At 41.1% G+C, this 17,972-nt stretch overlaps 2 protein-coding genes across 2 annotated transcripts; one reads left to right on the forward strand and one right to left on the reverse strand.

Moving 5' to 3' along the window:
* Positions 1 to 1,192: 1,192 nt before the first annotated feature.
* LOC120021249 (peptidyl-prolyl cis-trans isomerase FKBP2-like) lies at positions 1,193 to 5,246 on the forward strand. Its single transcript, XM_038964918.1, has 6 exons — positions 1,193 to 1,298; positions 1,765 to 1,922; positions 3,416 to 3,528; positions 3,728 to 3,774; positions 4,381 to 4,416; positions 4,543 to 5,246. The coding sequence occupies exons 2-6, from the start codon at positions 1,767 to 1,769 to the stop codon at positions 4,602 to 4,604; spliced, it is 414 nt and encodes a 137-aa protein (XP_038820846.1). The 5' UTR covers positions 1,193 to 1,298; positions 1,765 to 1,766; the 3' UTR covers positions 4,605 to 5,246.
* A 3,039-nt stretch (positions 5,247 to 8,285) lies between these two features.
* On the reverse strand, positions 8,286 to 10,897 carry LOC120020908 (protein phosphatase 1 regulatory subunit 14B-like). The gene is made up of 4 exons (XM_038964531.1): positions 10,703 to 10,897; positions 8,967 to 9,050; positions 8,720 to 8,752; positions 8,286 to 8,532 (listed from the first exon to the last, which is right to left on the reverse strand). Exons 1-4 carry the CDS (start codon positions 10,895 to 10,897, stop codon positions 8,446 to 8,448), a joined length of 399 nt encoding a protein of 132 aa, XP_038820459.1. The 3' UTR covers positions 8,286 to 8,445.
* Positions 10,898 to 17,972: the final 7,075 nt, after the last annotated feature.

Raw genomic sequence — 17,972 nt, forward strand, 5'->3', positions numbered from 1 at the left:
GTATATATTTGGTGTGCATGGCAACGATAACCTTTATAATGGTTTCTCTCTCTGTTTTTCTGTTTCTCACACACACAAACTGTCATATGAACCCTAATGGAAAACCTTGTTGGAAAATAATGCCGTAATTACGGTTCAATCGAGTACAGGCTCGATTGGTGGGAAGGCGGGTAGTTGTTGAAGACAACTTAGTAAAAAGGTTTCCAAAAGGGTTCTAAGGCTGTCCCCATTGGAGAACCCTTTTGGGTTCCAGGTAGAACCCTCTGTGGAGCTGTTCTACATAGAACCCAAATGGGTTCTACCTGGAACCAAAAGGGTTCTACCTAGAACCAAAAAAGGGTTCTTCAAAGAGTTATCTATGGGGACAGCCAAATAACCCTTTAAGGTTCTAGAAAGCACCTTTTTTTCCTAAGAGTGTAAGTTAAATGGCAAGCTTGAGGAAAGTGCATTATTTTGCCGTGCTAATAGTCTATAAGGTAAATAGGTGATTGACATTCCACTAATAGGAAAGAGGAGAAGGTACAAGGTGCTATGCTGATGATGATACGCGTGTATTCATTCCCATTATGCCTGTAGAATAGGAAACAAAAGTGAATTATGTTATTCTTACTGGATTAAGTTAAATTGGCATTCAGACCAACCTCCTTGATTGAACTTCTGTAAACTACATTACAGTGGATGGCTCTCATCTGAAAGGAGACTAAAAGTGTCCAGGAGGACTTCCAGTCAATATACTGCTATAGATCATACACAGGTAATCACATTCCTGCATAGCTGCATTTTGTGTGTGTGCACACATGTGAATGTGTGTGTGCACAACAGGGTGGTGGGAGAAGCTATAGGAGGACGAACTCATTGTAATGGGTGGAATGGAACAGTGTCAAACATGTGGTTTCCATGTTTGATACAGTTCCATTCCAGCCATTACAATGAGCCCATCCTCCTATTGCTCCTCCCACCAGCCTCCTCTGGTGTGCACGCATGAGTGTGTGTGTGTGTGTGATGATAAGTGTGTGTCAAATGGTAATTCAAAATATTGTGCTCCTGTTTGTTGTTATCAATATAATGTAGCTACAACATACCGGTCTGCTTTAGTGCTTTTATTCCATCATATACTTTGGCACCACCTGCCGAACAGTTCAAGATTAGCTATTTTCTCTGCTAGCTCTGAGAACGGACCAATAGCAGGACAGAAAATCATTGCGTAGACATATCTGGGACATTCATTCAATCACTCGGCTTCGGAGAATTTGGAAGCACACCGACCATCTTTTGTGTTTTATTAAATTAAAACGCTGGTAAGCCTCTTGAGAAATTATTAGTGACTAGCTTTTTGAAACGCATGAAGGCTCAATACAGTTTTTGAGGAACCTAGCTAAAGTAATTGGCATAACGGATATCAGATACTGGCACAACAGATACTAGCTAGCTAACGTTAGCTAGCTAACGTTAAGTTAACTAGTTTGCCCCAATCGTCAGGCGTCAGGCTTATAGTTCTGTGTAGCCATATAACTATTAAACATATGTTTATGTTTTGATAATGACAATGAAACTTACACACATATGCTCCCATTTATGATTGAATCACAAATAGATTTATAGATGTAGTTAGCTCAGCTACACAGCTTCCATTTTATTTTTCCTATCATGCGCCCATTGATGATGACGTGTAGTAAGTTTATAAACTACGTTAGGTAGCCAGATGGAAGCCTATGAGATTTGCGTTTACTCTGTCTTACATTAACTCTCTCATGTGTACCCAAGAAATGAGGCTTTGTCTGCTGTTTGTGGTCACTCTGGTGTCCCTGGCTCCGGCAGTTCGCGGGGGCGACAAAAAGAAGCTCCAAATTGGTATCAAGAAAAGAGTTGACAACTGCCCCATCAAATCACGTAAAGGAGATGTGCTGAACATGCACTACACCGTGAGTAAAAATTGAGATTCTTCTCTATTTAGACACTGAATGAAAAACATGTCCTAAAACTGTATATATTTTCATTTTAGGCCAAGATGTACTGTTAAGGAGTGTAGGCTAGCTTTACTAGCCTACCTCTTTGACGTCTAAGACCCCATTATATGTAGGGCTGGCTCTGGCTGCCAAAACAGTCAAAAAACAGCCAAATACTTCATTTTAACGTGAATTGATTCTCAATTGTGGTACGGTTCTAGAAACATAAAGCCCTTTACTTTCATATCACATCAAAATAATTGTACAAATGCTAAATATACACTTACTGTGTAGTGGCGGTCAGTGCTGTTTAAGATCCAATTAAACAAATTAAAAAATCATGCCCTTTTTTCTATTACAGCATATTGGATGACTGTCATTCATATTCATTTCACCTAGTTCAATTTAACAGCAATAGGTTTAGGCTACTACTTGATACTTTGATTTTCCATATACCCATCATGAAGTTGCTACAACCTAGCCTACGAATGCAAGTTTACAATGTAGGTACATACAGGTCTAGAGAGAAATTTCAGGTGACAAACAAACACATGGACAGACAGTGACACATTCAATACTGCCTTGCACACTCTTGCCTGCATCTAGCTGATATAAGGTGTAATCAAAAGTCCAACAGTTGCAAACGAGAGTTTCTATAGGACAAATTCAGGTATGTTTATCCCAGTTTTGTTCCGTTTAAGAAAAGTTTTTCAACAGAATTGGTGGAATGAATACACCCCTGATCACGCATAAACACAGTTATATTTCATAACAGCCATGTTGTATTCCTTTTCATATCTAAGCATTGTCCTCCTTTCACCTTTTACTTTTGCTTGTCGACTTCAATGCACAACACATCAGATGTATGTATACAGAAGAAAAACCTTTTCAAACCATATCATAACCGCTACACACAGCCTACATCGTTGTTACCATATTAGCTAAAGTAATGTCATAGTCAACATAGCTAATAGAACTAACGTGTCAGTAAACTCGCTACAATCATGCAGTAACGTTAGTGTACAGTCAGTAAGCAGTTTAGCCCTTACACCGGCGGCTTACCCTGACTTGGAAGAGTTCCAGTGTTGTGTTGGATAGCCATAGCCAGCTAGCTAACGTAGCATCCCTCTGTTTGAGCAGGGTGTTTGAGTAAGAAAAGCTAGCTAGCTGCATTTGCTAGCTAAGTAAGTGAAACTGAAAGTTTAAAAAAAATGGGCACATCGACAGATTTCCACCTAGCCCGGCTTGAGGATTCGAACCAGCGACATTTTGGTTACTGGTCCAACGCTCTTAACCGCTAGGCTATCTGTTAAACTATTGTCTTGCTCTCTTTTGGAGTCAACTACTTACCACATGTTATGCACTGCAGTTCTAGCTAGCTGTAGCTTATGATTTTAGTACTAGATTAATTCTCTGATCCTTTGATTGGGTGGACAATGTGTGTTTAGTCAATAACTGTTTGTCTGCAGGGAAAGCTGGAGGATGGAACAGAGTTTGACAGCAGCATTCCAAGGAACCAGCCCTTCACCTTTACTCTGGGAACCGGACAAGTCATCAAAGGCTGGGACCAGGGCCTGCTCGGGTTGGTGCCTGTTTTTTACTTTCCCCCTGTTGACTACTAGTGTCCTCATGCATTGGATGACTTGTGAGGACTTACATTTGCAGACAGTGTAAACACTATAGAGTGATGTTCTTTTGGATATAAGGTGTAAAAAAAAACATTGATTTCTGACCCCTGCATGCAAGGTTCTTAATCCATCAATCCCACTTTCTCTCTTTAGAATGTGTGAGGGAGAGAAGAGGAAACTGGTCATCCCCTCAGAGCTCGGTGAGTTTGCCCACTGATACTTCACATTTCACTGTCCCAATGACCACTGATACTTCACATTTCACCGTCCCAATGACCACTGATACTTCACATTTCACCGTCCCAATGACCACTGATACTTCACATTTCACCGTCCCAATGACCACTGATACTTCACATTTCACCGTCCCAATGACCACTGATACTTCACATTTCACCGTCCCAATGACCACTGATACTTCACATTTCACCGTCCCAATGCCCACTGATACTTCACATTTCACCGTGTCAATGACCACTGATACTTCACATTTCACCGTGTCAATGACCACTGATACTTCACATTTCACCGTGTCAATGACCACTGATACTTCACATTTCACCGTGTCAATGACCACTGATACTTCACATTTCACCGTGTCAATGACCACTGATACTTCACATTTCACCGTCCCAATGACCACTGATACTTCACAGGCTTCACCACATTACTGCTGACTGAATCTAGGTCATTTTATATTTTATTGCACCTGCTTAGATTTAGGCAAGATAAAAGTCCTGCCTTGTAGTCCATTTTCCTACACTCCCACTGTTCTGACCTCTCCATTCACATTCCTTCTTTTGTAGGATACGGAGACAGAGGAGCACCTCCTAAGATTCCAGGTATTTTGGATATTTCTCTAGATCTACCACTGGCTTGCTCTACAAGTCAGTCTCTGAGGTAACCATGTCTTTATTGTGAATATCTTTCCACCATATTAGTTTGTAACTACCCTGTGTCTCCAACAGGTGGTGCCACTCTCATTTTTGAAGTGGAACTACTCGGCATCGAGAGGAGGTCGGACTTATAGTGAACATTAACTTAAAACAAAATAAGCTGCCTGTTAGTGCTGTTTTTAAGTCACTGTGCCTGCCCTACCATAACTTCTTCCTTAACTCCTACTTACCCAAGACAAGTTTCTCTTTACCATTAGTCGTTGCACTGAAATACTGTATAGTGCTAAAAGCTGTTGAAGATCCTACATAATATAGATACTATTCAACTATAGCTAACATCATATGTAACTGTGGTACTCCCTGGTGAATTTGAACTCCAATGCCTTAAACATTATACATTTTTGCAAGCAAATAATAATTTTTAGTTCCGCATTCAAAGTTGCCCCTTCATCATTCCAGTGTTATGTTTTTCTGAATGTGAGACCAACTAGCTCTTTGACTTAAATTAATCGTCATTTTTGAGTAATTTACTAGCCTGATAAGTGTGACTTACAGGGTACGTATCATGCTGAGGGAACTGGTCGAACAACACACATGCAATATGGTAGCACAAGATAAGCGATAGTGCACTGTTCAATGGGTTTTTAGGCTTTATTGAATGGAGTATTTGTAAATGAATTTTAATTTTGGAATTCCAATTTCACTTCATTAGTATATAAGACTTGACCAATGTTCATGTTTCAGTTTTTTTTTTATTGATTAAAGATATTTGGATTTTCAAAGTGTGACTGCTAGTGTTTTTTTCCTGCAAGATATTTAGCTACAGTACATTACAATAACATCTAAAGTGCACGCAAGTCAGAGTAGGTAAAACACGTATTGAATTTTTATTAAAATGTAACAAATTGTTAAACAGCACCATTAAGTATTGCTACATTACGTCACTACAGTTTTGCAATCACATCTTAAACACACACACCACAGATTATGCAGTCACCTACTGTACCTCCAGCACTCTAAATTAACGCAGTAACCCAGTTCATGATTTGATTCAGTCTTCAACGTGATGCAGGTTCTAGGAGATACACTGCGAATCTGGTAGTTAAAAGCCTGCCCAAAATAACATCTCAATGGGGGTCCAAAAGATTAAGGAATTATAGTAATGAGGTGTACACACGCGGGCGCAGCGAAATGCAGGACCAATTGTCATACATTTCAAAGACATTGCTTAATCCACAATAGTCGATACAATCATTGCCGTAGTCTTCTAAGGCCGCAGTGCTTACTGTATGGTTAATGACTTAAGTTTTTTGGGTTTGAGAAACAAGTAGAAAGGCCTTTGCTTTATATACAGTGAGGGAAAAAAGTATTTGATCCCCTGCTGATTTTGTACGTTTGCCCACTGACAAAGAAATGATCAGTCTGTAATTTTAATGGTAGGTTTATTTGAACAGTGAGACAGAATATCAACAAAAAAATCCAGAAAAACGCATGTCAAAAATGTTATAAATTGATTTGCATTTTAATGAGGGAAATAAGTATTTGACCCCTCTGCAAAACATGACTTAGTCCTTGGTGGCAAAACCCTTGATGGCAATCACAGAGGTCAGACGTTTCTTGTAGTTGGCCACCAGGTTTGCACACATCTCAGGAGTGATTTTGTCCCACTCCTCTTTGCAGATCTTCTCCAAGTCATTAAGGTTTCGAGGCTGACGTTTGGCAACTCGAACCTTCAGCTCCCGATACAGATTTTCTCTGGGATTAAGGTCTGGAGACTGGCTAGGCCACTACAGGACCTTAATGTGCTTTTTCTTGAGCCACTCCTTTGTTGCCTTGGCTGTGTGTTTTGGGTCATTGTCATGCTGGAATACCCATCCACGACCCATTTTCAATACCCTGGCTGAGGGAAGGAGGTTTTCACCCAAGATTTGACGGTACATGGCCCCGTCCATCGTCCCTTTGATGCGGTGAAGTTGTCCTGTCCCTTTAGCAGAAAAACACCCCCAAAGCATAATGTTTCCACCTCCATGTTTGACGGTGGGGATGGTTTCTTGGGGTCATAGGCAGCATTCCTCCTCCTCCAAACACGGCAAGTTGGGTTGATGCCAAAGAACTCCATTTTGGTCTCATCTGACCACAACACGTTCACCCAGTTGTCCTCTGAATCATTCAGATGTTCATTGGCAAACTTCAGACGGGCATGTATATGTGCTTTCTTGAGCAGGGGGACCTTGCGGGCGCTGCAGGATTTCAGTCCTTCACGGCATAGTGTGTTACCAATTGTTTTCTTGATGACTATGGTCCCAGCTGCCTTGAGATCATTGACAAGATCCTCCTGTGTAGTTCTGGGCTGATTCCTCACCGTTCTCATGATCATTGCAACTCCACGAGGTGAGATCTTGCATGGAGCCCCAGGCTGAGGGAGATTGACAGTTCTTTTGTGTTTCTTCCATTTGCGAATAATCACAGAAACTGTTGTCACCTTCTCACCAAGCTGCTTGGCGATGGTCTTGTAGCCCATTCCAGCCTTGTGTAGGTCTACAATCTTGTCCCTGACATCCTTGGAGAGCTCTTTGGTCTTGGCCATGGTGGAGAGTTTGGAATCTGATTGATTGATTGCTTCTGTGGACAGGTATCTTTTATACAGGTAAGAAACTGAGATTAGGAGCACTCCCTTTAAGAGTGTGCTCCTAATCTCCGTTCGTTACCTGTATGAAAGACACCTGGGAGCCAGAAATCTTTTTGATTGAGAAGGGGTCAAATACTTATTTCCCTCATTAAAATGCAAATCAATTTATAACATTTTTGACATGCATTTTTCTGGTAATTTTTGTTGTTATTCTGTCTCTCACTGTTCAAATAAACCTACCATTAAAATTATAGACTGATAATTTCTTTGTCAGTGGGCAAACGTACAAAATCAGCAGGGGATCAAATACTTTTTTCCCTCACTGTAGCTTTTTATCTACTTGGGTCAGGTCTGAGAAACAGACCCACCCCGTCACTCTCAGGCACCAGGGTGGAGGATATGGAGGGGAAAACAGTTGAACCATATGTTATAGTAGGACTCAAAAGCATTCACTGTAGTGACAGTTCATGTCATGGATTTAAATGGGCCCTAACACTAATTTGCAAATGTTTTACAGAGTCAGTCATGCATTACTCCCAAAATGTATATTTAACAAACAATGTGCACAATGAAAACACGTAGGCTACTGATGTTATTACACTACCTTGTGTGGCATGTTGGTGTTTGTCTTTGATAACTGTCCACACTTGCTCATGTCAAAGGTATAACAAAGAAAAGGACTGTAGTCCAGTGTGAAATCTTGAAAAGCCCTTAATGCTTCCCTTTCAAAAAATATATTAGACAGATGACAGTGCTCGGCTTGAAATCATTACACAGACTTAACTACCGTTTCCTCAAATAAACCATTCTCGAGTAACACTTTGCTTCTCTATAAATCCTAGTTAAAATGGCATCGTAAAAATGACATGGCTCCAACTATTACCAACCAATGACAGTTCACTATTTCTAGCTGTTACTATACATACAGTGATGTTGACTAATCAACTAACCAATGAGTTACATTTGTTAGACTGCATAAAGTTGCATCTGTCATGACTCACTATGAGCTGTCATGAGGTTTATGTACTTGTCATGCTTTGCTGGTGACTTATAGCTCAAGTTAAATGTTGTCATGTTCTTCCTCCATGTCATCAGTTTATCAATGCTGTACTATATTCTGATATTTGAACACGCATCACTTACTACTGTATATGTATAACATGATTATAAATCCACAACAAGTTTAAACAAAGACAGAGACATAGTAATCCCTGCTGCAGAGATTTGATTGGTCGATCTTCTTCCCTCTACCAATCCTGCTGATTGAAGGATTCTAGGTGCTGAGGGTTTCTAGCTGGGTGTCCCTGTGTAGAACTGAGTTGTAATCGGTTGGGGTTGTTCTGAGGCTAAGGAGAAGATTTTTCATTCTTTTTGGGCGGAGTGCTGAGTTTCTGCAGACCTTTAACCTTCTCTAGGAGAGCCGTGACAAAGTCCTGCAGTAAATGAACAATGGAGGGTGATGTGAGACTGAACAACTTATCATACATGTTACTGTATTACTCATTTATTTGAGAAACTGAGTTGGTTCCAGACAGTTATTTTCAGTTGATCAGTCACTCTAATGCTGGGTTTAAAGCTTAACAGGAGCAGATAATAATCTTATTCTAATTTTGAACTTACATCTGTAGGTTTGTAACAGTCAACCAGCAAACCCTGCAAAACAGTACGAAGTGAAAGAGGAAATTAACTCCATTAGAAGAGCCGAATCCTAACTTGAAATCCACATGGGTAACTGTTGTAAATGCATGTAATGATATGGGAGATTTCCCATCAAATTTTGAGATTGACCTAAAGTAAGGATTCAGCCCTCGATACAAATGAACAATAATGGATTTGTATTCAATATAGAATAGGGTTTAGCGGTCACCTTGACCCTGGATGCCCGGTCTCCATCAGTGGGCATATCCAACAGCTCATCCACATCAATTTCCAACTCTGGAATCTCCTCCTCCTGAGAGAGGCAAAGGCAGTGAGAGAGACAGTGATGGTGATAGACACAGAAAATATAGAGAAAACAACAGAGAGGGGAGAGTAGAAAAAACTGTAATGAATATATCAGACAGCCTAAGGATCAAACAAAATATTTTTGCACAACAGTCTCACCTCTGAACATCCTCCATAGGTCCCCAATGTCCCTAGCTTCCTCCCTCTGCTTCTCAACACAACAGGATGGGCTGAACCCCCTATGTAGTGTGTACTGATAATACACACAGACTTCCTGACTGCTGTCTACTCAATTGAACATGACTGTTTAGAAGTAGCCATCCCTATAGAAATACAACATTACAATACAATCTCCAGTTAGTACATTGTATTGCTGTTTACATGCCTATAATCTACAGCCCAAGGACCTAGTCAGGAGGTCAAATAGTAGTTACAAGAGCACACACTCATATAACATAGGCCAATCAGAAAACACTCAGCATCTCCTCTGACCCTGGCACAACCCTGAGGACCAGAGTTGCCTAAATCAAAACACTGATAAATCACATTCATATCTCCCACTATATGTCACCCTCTGCTCCAGCCAAGGTCATTATTAGTCCAATTAGCACTTTACTAGTCCAGTTGGTCTCTCTGAGGACCATTTGACATTCGTAATGGTCAATGTCATTACAGTCCAATAATGCGTAATGTGCCGGTGCTGCATGTTTCTTCTCTACCTATAATGTTAACCATGTTGTTCCCAACTTATCTGATGCATAGGTGCTGCTGCAACACTTTTATGTGAATAGTTCATGTGTTATTGTGTGTCAAACACCTGATCAATTCAGTGGTCAAGACCAGTGGTTCCCAACTCTGGTTCTCTAGTACCCCCAACAGTACACATTTTTATTGTAGCCCGCTGACAAGCACACCTGATTAAACTAGTCAACTAATCATCAGGCACTCAATGAGCTGAATCAGGCATGTTTGTCCAGGGCTACAACATAAATGTGTACTGTCGGGGATACTCGAGGACTGGAGCCAATGGACTCTAGACATGTCTAAGGGGTGCTGTAAAAATATGTTTACAGGGATCATTCATGAAGATGATCACCTCATACTTGTTCATGCAGAATACATCACAAACATGTGATGCTGTGCACTGTCATGCAGTATGTGCCAACGCATTTCCATGGAGAAGTAGAGAGGGTGGGGTGGGATATCTATCCATAATCAATTACATTTCCTTTGTTAAAGACAATCAGACATTGCCATTATGTAACATTTGAAGTGGTCATCACATGCTAATCCAACAGAGTAGGCAGGCTGTACTGTAATTGCTTTGCAGGTGCAGTGGCCATAGTACTCAGTGCCAACCGGCCTATCCTCCTACTTATCAATACATTTTATTGAAACAGCACATTCTGTCCCTCGCTACCTGAGCAGACACCTAATTTATTCAATTGTTTAGTACAGTATTACAATTATGTGGCCACGCCCTACATTGTGTCTGTAATTCCCACTCATATTTGTTTATATTATTGTAGCCCCTAGGTTTCAATATTACTGCAATCCTATTGCCTACATCAATCCCAATCAAGGTAGAGATCATTGAAAACAAAAAACGAATGGGGAAAATTCTACTGTAAACAAATAATAGATTGTGTCATTGCCTACCTCACAGTCGTATAAATCCGTTAACTGCTCAATTATCCACTCCTCCAAATTGAGTCGCTTCCTCAGCTCTTTTCTATCGTATTTCACGGTTACCCGGCCTTGCTTCTGGACGAGTTCTGAATCCTCGGTACCGGGAGGCGTTTGGAAATAAACCCGCGCTTGAGCGGTTGAGTCCTGGCTTGTTAACGTCGCCATTGTCCTATGCCCGTCTAGATAAGACCGGTTCGAAATTAGATGCGGTTATTCGACGTTTATTTCTTATCAGCAGTTTAAATACTGGGTATGCAATACGCTATTGTTCTCTCTGACCGAAGTTGCATTGTATTTTCCAAAATTACTGAGCTTCTCATTAAAATAATTTAGGCTAGAATACTCACGCAAATACTTCAAACAGATTAAATTATAAATTATCGATTACAAAAGATGACAGGCAGGTAAAAAATAAGTGAGCATACAGCACATTCACCTCCTTCAGCTGTAGGCCTACAGTCCTATACTGCTATAGGCAAAATTGTTGCACAGTCCAAATCCGGTATTAGGCCCTGCCACTTGGTATATTCTAACACATCGTTATAAATATAATATGCATTTAATTGTACCTGTAGCCGAAAAAATTCTTATCGATAAATCACATGGAAATAACTCTTACGTAATGCATCATTGTAGACTCCCAATCGCCATATTTCTATTTTGGACTATCCCAAGTACCAAATGTCAATGATTATGAATCATGCACCTTTACTTCAGCTTTTTATGGTAGGCCACCCCATTGTGACCTATATTGCATTCGGAAAGTATTCAGACCCCTTGACTTTTTTCACATTTTGTTACGTTACAGCCTTATTCTAAAATTGATTACATCGGTTTTTTTTCTCCATCAATCTACACACAATACACCATAATGACAAAGCAAAAATAGGTTTTTAGAAAGTTTGGCAAATGTATAAAAACAAGAAACCTCACATTTACTTAAGTATTCACACCCTTTACCCTTTACTCTTTACTCAGTACTTTGTTGAAGCACCTCGAGCACCAGCCTCGAGTCTTCTTGGGTATGATGCTACAAGCTTGGCACCTGTATTTGGGGAGTTTCTCCCATTCTTCTCTGCAGACCCTCTCAAACTCTGTCAGGTTGGATGGGGAGAGTCGCTGAACAGCTATTTCCAGGTCTCTCCAGAGATGTTCGATCATGTTCAAGTCCGGGCTCTGGCTGGGCCACTCAAGGACATTCAGAGACTTGTCCCGAAGCCACTCTTGCTTTGTCTTGGATGTGTGCTTAGGACCGTTGTCCTGTTGGAAGGTGAACCTTCGCCCCAGTCTGAGTTCCTGAGTGCTCTTGAGCAGGTTTTCATCAAGGATCCTGACTAGTCTACTAGTACCTGCAGCTGAAAACATCTCCACAGCATGATGCTGCCACCACAATGCTTCCCCGTAGGGATGGTGCCAGGTTTCCTTCAGATGTGAGGCACTTGGCATTCAGGTCAAAGAGTTCAATCTTGGTTTCATCAGACCAGAGAATCTTGTTTCTCAGGGTCTGAGATCCTTTAGGTGCCTTTTGGCAAATTCCAAGCTGACTGTCATGGTCCTTTCACTGAGGAGTGGCTTCCGTCTGGTCACTCTACCATAAAGGCCTGATTGGTGGAGTGCTGCAGAGATGGTTGTCCTTCTGGAAGGTTCCCCCATCTCCACGGAGGAACTCTAGAACTCTGTCAGAGTGACCATCGGGTTCTTGGTCACCTACCTGACCAAGGCCCTTCTCCCCCGATTGCTCAGTTTGTTGGGAGGCCAGCTCTAGGAAGAGTCTTGATGGTTCCAAACTTCTTCCATTTAAGAACGATGGAGGCCACTGTGTTCTTGCGACCTTCAATGCAGAATTTTTTTGGTACCCTTCCCCAGATCTGTGCCTTGACACAATCCTGTCCTTCGACCTCATGGCTTGGTTTTTACTTTGACATTCAATGTCAACTGTGGGACCTTATATAGACAGGTGTGTGCCTTTCCAAATCATGGCCAATCAATTGAATTTACCACAGGTGGAATTCAATCAAGTTGTAACATCTGAGTTGTCAACTAATGTGAATTCAACATGAAACGTGGATTGAAATTTACATAATGGTTACCTGAAGGAAATTGGGGAAGGGTCATGCTTTTTCAATTTCAGTCAAGGAGAGGGTTTAGTATTTTTTTGTATCTAGTCCAGGGGAGGGTCATGTAATTTGTAATTGATGAAATTTCAATATTTGTCAGTGTTTTTGAATGAGTTGCTTATTAGGCTGTATCGATGTGTGCCCAATTCCGCCCCTCATCTCTGATTCTCAGCTGGGGATATATCAAGTGCGCCTATAGGCTATTTAGTGTGGTCTCAATCAAATGATCCATAGCCTATAGGCTATGAAGTGCATGCTCGGAGAAGCACAGAGCACAGAGCAAAGTTATATTTCTAAGATAGCTGCTGGGATGGTGTAAATATATCTAGGCTGCATTACACACGGCAAGGGATATTCCCACCCTGAGCCTCGGCCCGCTCTGCTCTTGCTGATCAAAAACTTTTTTGTGTACTGCCTAACCAATGGTTGTACTGTGTAGGCCTAAGATGTCAGTTCAGGAGGAAAGTCAAAGGCTTCTTCCAAAATGTTGTATTTATTTGGCATAGTCCAAAAAATCTTGCCCGTGGACTGACCTTTAGTGACCTATGTTCTGTTCAGTTTGAAAAGGAGAGCGCAAAGATGAGGAGGACCGGAGGTCAACTTTGATATCTTGCTACTACTATAATTGATTTTATAAAATGTCTTAATTTTAAATAGACTTTACTGATAACACGAGGGCTTTGTGTTGGAGCCTATTCCTATTTAATAAATAAGAGGTAGGCCTACCTGTTTGACAGAAGAAATTAGGCTGCTGCTATATCCATACATTTGTCAGTCAATGACTCCACTCTTTAAATAGCCTGTCATTGAAGGGCTGTTAAGTTCAAACCAAGACTTGAATTGAGAGGGTATGCCATATGTCTACTTTTTATTAAAGAAAATGGCAACTAGCACAGGCCTAACCCTAGTTAGCTTAAGATTTTGAAGAAAATAAAACGTATCTGATTATGTAAAGTGATCTATAACAGTGCTTTGGTCCACAATGCTTTATGCTAGAAATAAACTGTAAAATACCCGGAAAAGACGTGATTCCGATGCATATTAGGATATCATTGTTTTGTTTCTTTGACATTCAGAGGCTGAGCTACATACAACCTTCTATAGCTGAGGAGACAAAACATTTACTTTGCCTGGGAAGTAATCTAATTCTGTCACTATCAATTGATCTAGCTATTCACTTTCTGTACAATATAAGAGGTTTTAACACAGACAGCTTCTAGGGAAACACTTAAGACATTCTCTCATTGGGTTAAGCCACGGAGGAAGAGTAGTCAGCCGTTAACCTTCCATTTTTCTGCATCATAATCTGTCTGGAGTGGAAAGGTAGACCTAACTTTTGAAAGGACCATGCCCAGATTCCTAATGATGTCTCAAATTTATTTATTTGCAATCAGGGACAGTTTTGTTGCAAACAAAACACACTGATTTGGCATTGAAGAAATATGATAAGATGAACTCTCTGTCCGTTCTTAGCCTGTAATTTCAGTAATTTGTGTGGTATTATTTAGGCTGGGTTTCTGTAGAGCACTTTGTGACTTCTGCTGATGTGAAAAGGGCTTTATAAATACACTGATTGATTAAAAAACATTCTGTTTTTATGTGAAATCATGTAGAATTGCATGAAATGTTTACAAAAATCAAAATTTTCTCGGACCTGCAAATACAATGATAGATTCATGCAATGCTTTTACTATAAAGTAGATAATCCCACTTCTGCTCAACCTTCTGTCACGCAGCCCTGTGCACTATCAAAATCCCTGCGTTGCCATGTAATGCTTACAGGACGGTTTCTAACAGTGCACATCTAAGGCTCTGGTCTGTCCAGGAAATGAGGATAAACAGTATACATGGTCTCTGCTATCCACTTTATGTTTTAATTATTATTTGGGTTATAGGAGAGGGTCACTTTTTTTCAAGCGTTCATGGAGGGTTTAGGTCAAATCTATTTGTCTGAAGGGAGGGGCATCCGTTTTCATTTCAGAGGCCCGATTTTCTCCAAGTAGCCCTTATTATCAATAACGTTCACTCCCTTAGGTTAAATGTATTACTTTTTGCAAATCCAATCAGTTTTCCACGTTGACGCAATGTCATCACATGTACTTTTTTGGTTGAAATTATGTGGAAACAACGTTGATTCAACTTGTTTTTTCCCAGTGGATATTTACACAATTGTAATGTGAAATCAACACTATGAAGAAAGCAAGATAAGTGAGAAAGGTCATTGTGAAAAAGGTAGGCCTACCACCAGAGGTCAGACAGCAACCATTATTCCTATCTGCAGTACCTGGGAAGCAATGCCTCATCCTTACCATTGTTGACAGTGTTGTCATTCCACCACTGGAGGGCCAGAACAGTGGCATGAATGATACTGTATCTATGAACACAGAGGCCATGGGGATAAGGCTGGCTGATATTGAAAGAATATTAAGACTCAGATTAAATGGAAGTGGTGAGGGAAGCAGGGGTGAAGATCAACCGAAGCAGGGGATTTGGTCATGCTTGGAGCTTGGTGAAGGGCAACTGTAATGTTTGATAAGATGAAAACACTTCTCTGGAAATGTGGTTCCAAACCACATCCTCTATCATCATACCATATCAATATGACATGGTCCCAACGGTTACTGAGATACAGTCTGGCCAAGAAACACCTACCTTGTTGAGCCTTCAGATGGCATCTTTTCTTTCCAGCCGGGCTGATGGTTGACAGTGGAGCCAGTGGAGTATCCCAGCTGTACAATATCCTGGCTGAGAATGTGCCTGAGCAGGACCTGCAAATTCTATCTGTTTATTGCAGTCTGGGGGGATTTCAGAGTTTGTGTACCTCATCCCTTCATCCCTAATGCAGCATGTCATTGGCTCAGTGGCCATGTGTATCAGTGATCTAGATTAGAGCAGTATGGTCCTCCATGGCACAGATTCCTCCTCCCTCCTCATTCTCTGTGAATGCTCTTTGTCAAGTGAAGATTGCACTGTCCTACAAAAAGCCAATAAAAAATACATGAGGATTTCACAGGAGTGGCTCGGTTGTTTAAAAGTTAATCAGCAAAATGTAGCAAAGTGTAAAAGCTCTTCCTTAAGTGTGTGGAGGGGGTTGAGGGTCAAATCTACCATAACAGAAAGCCTTTTAGCTTTAATATTTTCTCTCTCTCACAAGTTAAAAAAAATACACACAAACATGAACTTTCTAAGCAGAATATCAATTCCATTTTCAACAATCTGACAGCTGTGGTGTCTTACTGTTCAAGGGTTATGCTGGTACTGATGTGATTATCATTAAGTGTGTGGAACTCTAGCAGGGCATTTTCACTTGATTTAGGACCCAGACATTTGGGAGAATGGGGATGGATTTAATCCGTAGCGCTGAAGTTCAGTGTTACAGTGTGATTGAAATTTAAAGGCAATGTTCCCGCGCTATTGGAGACTGCATTCACGGTAAACACTGCATATGTCGGCTCAATATGAAATTTCGATCGCACAGTCTTTAATGCTTCAGCGAGCCTCCCCATGACATTATTTCTCATCTTACCTGAATTATTTGTGCTCTATTGCAGTACAAATAAAAAACACTGGATCAAGTGGTGCTACATACAGTAGCATAGCTGTGTATCAGAGTAAATCAAGTGGGATAACATTAGCCATGTCTTTGGGTTGCTTTTCTCTGGGTCTGATTCATCCTCACTCTTGGAGGTGACACTATGAGGACGACTAACAAGATTCACCATGTGACTCATTGTCCAAAACAGCCAAGTTAGTTTGGATGAATTCTATTGTATTTACAGTGCCTTCTGAAAGTATTCAGACCCCTTGACTTTTCCACATTTTGTTACGTTACAGCCTTATTCTAAAATGGATTATATAAAAATAAAATCCTCATCAATCTACACAAAATAACCAATTATGACAAAGCAAAAACAGGTTTTTAGAAATGTTAGCAAATTTATTCAAAATAAAAACAGAAATACCTTATTTACATAAGCATTCAGAGCCTTTGCTATGAGTCACGAAATTAATCTCAGGTGCATCCTGTTTCTACTGATCAACCTTGAGATGTTTCTACAACTTGATTGGAGTCCACCTTTGGTAAATTCAATTTATTGGACATGATTTGGAAAGGCACATGTCTGTCTATATAAGGTCCCACAGTTGACAGTGCATGTCATCTCTGCAGATCCTCTTAAGCTCTGTCAGGTTGGATGGGGAGCGTTGCTGCACAGCTATTTTCAGGTCTCTTCAAAGATGTTCAATCGGGTTCAAGTTCGGGCCACTCAAGGACATTCAGAGACTTGTCCTGAAGCCACTCCTGTGTTGTCTTGGCTTGGGGGGGGGGGGTCGTTGTCCTGTTGGAAGATGAACCTTCACCCCCAGTCTGAAGTCCTGAGCACTCTGGAGCAGGTTTTCATCAAGGATTTCTCTGTACTTTGCTCCGTTCATCTTTCCCTCGATCCTGATTAGTCTCCCAGTCCCTGCCGCTGAAAAACATCCCCACAGCATGATGCTGCCACCACCATGCTTCACCGTAGGGATGGTATTGGCCAGGTGATGAACGGTGTCTGGTTTCCTCCAGATGTGGGGTGTCATGTGCCTTTTACTGAGGTGTGGCTTCCGTCTGGCCACTACCATAAAGGCCTGATTGGTGGAGTGCTGAAGAGAGTGTTGTCCTTCTGCAATGTCAGTGACCATTGGGTTCTTGGTCACCTCCCTGACCAAGGCCCTTCTCCCCCGACTGCTCAGTTTGGGTGGGCGGCCAGCTCTAGGAAGAGTCTTGGTGGTTCCAAACTTCTTCCATTTAAGAATGATGGAGGCTACTGTGTTCGTGGGGACCTTCAATGCTGCAGACATGTTTTGGTAGATCTGTGTCTCGCCACAATCCTGTCTCAGAGCTCTAAGGACAATTCCTTCGACCTCATGGCATGGTTTTTGCTCTGTCATGCATTGTCAAATGTGGGACCTTATATAGGCAGGTGTGGCCTTTCCAGATCATGTCCAATCAATTGAATTTACCACAGGTGGACTCCAATCAAGTTTTAGAAACATCTCAAGGATGATCAATGGAAAAAAGATACACCTGAGCTCAATTTCGAGTCTTCGAGTCTCGAGTCTCGAGTCTCGAGTCTCATTATAAG

The sequence above is a fragment of the Salvelinus namaycush genome, chromosome 26 (genome assembly GCF_016432855.1).
Source record: "Salvelinus namaycush isolate Seneca chromosome 26, SaNama_1.0, whole genome shotgun sequence".
In the NCBI taxonomy this organism is placed as follows: domain Eukaryota; kingdom Metazoa; phylum Chordata; class Actinopteri; order Salmoniformes; family Salmonidae; genus Salvelinus; species Salvelinus namaycush.